Source organism: Sapajus apella, unplaced genomic scaffold (genome assembly GCF_009761245.1).
Source record: "Sapajus apella isolate SASKATOON/1434 unplaced genomic scaffold, GSC_monkey_1.0 scaffold5422, whole genome shotgun sequence".
Lineage (NCBI taxonomy): Eukaryota > Metazoa > Chordata > Mammalia > Primates > Cebidae > Sapajus > Sapajus apella.
This window is the reverse complement of record NW_022442346.1, coordinates 1-1,771: the sequence shown is the minus strand read 5'-3', so window position 1 is coordinate 1,771 and position 1,771 is coordinate 1. Positions and strand designations below refer to the sequence as shown.

General features: G+C 52.1%; 1 protein-coding gene across 1 annotated transcript; it reads right to left on the bottom strand.

The window, feature by feature from the left end:
* Window positions 1-334: 334 nt before the first annotated feature.
* LOC116547905 (putative TAF11-like protein ENSP00000332601) lies at window positions 335-1,006 on the bottom strand (the record flags this gene model as incomplete). Its single annotated transcript, XM_032273666.1, has 1 exon — window positions 335-1,006. A coding segment is annotated over one exon (672 nt), but the record flags the coding sequence as incomplete, so codon positions are not given.
* Between the last annotated feature and the right edge of the window lie 765 nt (window positions 1,007-1,771).

Below are 1,771 nucleotides of genomic sequence, written 5' to 3'. Positions count from 1 at the left end.
CTTCAGTGTAAAACCGTGCAAGTCCCCTTTCTGAAAGCATCTCCCCGCCCACAGAAAACTCCAGGCCATGCACCTATCTTCTTCCAACTAGGAAGACACAGAAAAATGCCTCTATATGCCCTAGGAAGCCCAAATATTTAGTCAAAGTGATTACAAAGCAAGTCACTGTCTTCCTCTAGGGAAGGTCAATGTCAGAGTTTGAGAAAGACGTGAAGACCGTGGGTAAATCCAGGGTAGACTGAGAGGCAGAAGCTGCAGCAAACTCAGTCCTGTCATAAGAAGATGGATGCAGTACTTCTTCCTGCACAAACAGACCTTTCCTCTGGCCTTGGGCCTAGAAGAACATGATTTTCTTGTATTTGGTGTTGGGGAAGACGCCCTTCGACTTCAACCTGCGAACAGCCTCCCTCAGATGCTTGGGCTGCAGCGGCTGCGATTCTCCCCACATCTCACACACGTCCAGGGCCTCTTCCACCACCTCACCCACCAAGACCTTGGCTGTTCCAGCCATGGCAATGGCCACATTCTCAGACACCGACCTGCCAGTAATAGACTGCATCAGATGTGCAATGCGTGCTTTTGGGAAAGCTGACCGGCGACACACTTCATAGCGGGCCAGCTGCTCCTCAGACATGGCAGACAGCAGGGTTGTCATTCTCTGAGCCTCATCTTCATCCACGGTGGGCTTCCTCTCCTTTCCTTTGGTATCTGTTTTCAGTCTTTTGGATGCAGGAGGAGCTGAGGCTGAGACTTCCTCGTCATCTGCTGTGAGGTCCATAACGTCCTGACTCCTGAGCTTACCGGATGCTTCCAAGTTCCCATCTAGGTCCTCTGGGATTCCAACCTTGTTGCTGGCCTCCAGACCTCGAGGCATGGTGAACATCTCAGCAGACACACCTGTTTGCCTGCCTGTCTCCACGGCTGAGACGCAGATGTAGTCCATGGATCTAGTCCATGGCAGCGCTGTAGAGGCCGAATATCCAGCGGGGGTGGTTAGACTATGGAACTGCAACGAGAAAGTTTCAAAGACTTTAGCTGCTGTGTTTCTAAACTGCACAGAGTTTATAGCTCAGCCCCAACTGCACAGAGTTCTCTGCCTCCCCCTCCCACGCACAAACACACATGCTGGTTTTCTCACTTCCGCAATGTGAAGAAACTTGTGGATGGAGAGTATATTAGTTTAAGATCAATGCAGAATAAATTCTCATAAATTTGGGGACTTTAAAACAAACCCCAGCTCACAGGTCAGAAGTTCCACTAGGCCGAGGGATTGCCTCCTACTCAAAGTCGCACAAGGGACCTCCAGGGCCTGGCTGCGTGGACGTTGCCTTGACCTGGGAAAGGTCTGGTTGTGATCTGATTCGGGTTGGTGGTGGAATTCGATGCCTGAGGGTTGTGAGACCCAGGCCCGCTTGTCTGCTCTGCCTGCTGCTGTGAGAATGCTCTCAACTCCTACAGGAGTTGCCTGGGTCTGAGCTGCGGGGCTCCCTGGGTCTGCAGAGTCAGTGCTGAGGAATCTCCCTCTGGGAAATATCTCTCCGGATGGAGACCTCTGTAACCTCAGAGAGGCTCTGTCCCATATAAAGAGCTCAGATGATTGAATTAGACCCAGCACTTCACAGCTATTGGTTCAGGGTAGCCCTAACCTAATCAGGGATTTGGGCGGCTCCTCTGTTCCCGGTTCCGCCCACACATAAGGGAGGGGCAGATGCAGGGCGTGTCTCTGAGGGGCGGGAAATGCAGGGGGCTTTTCAGAATTCTGTCTTCCTCA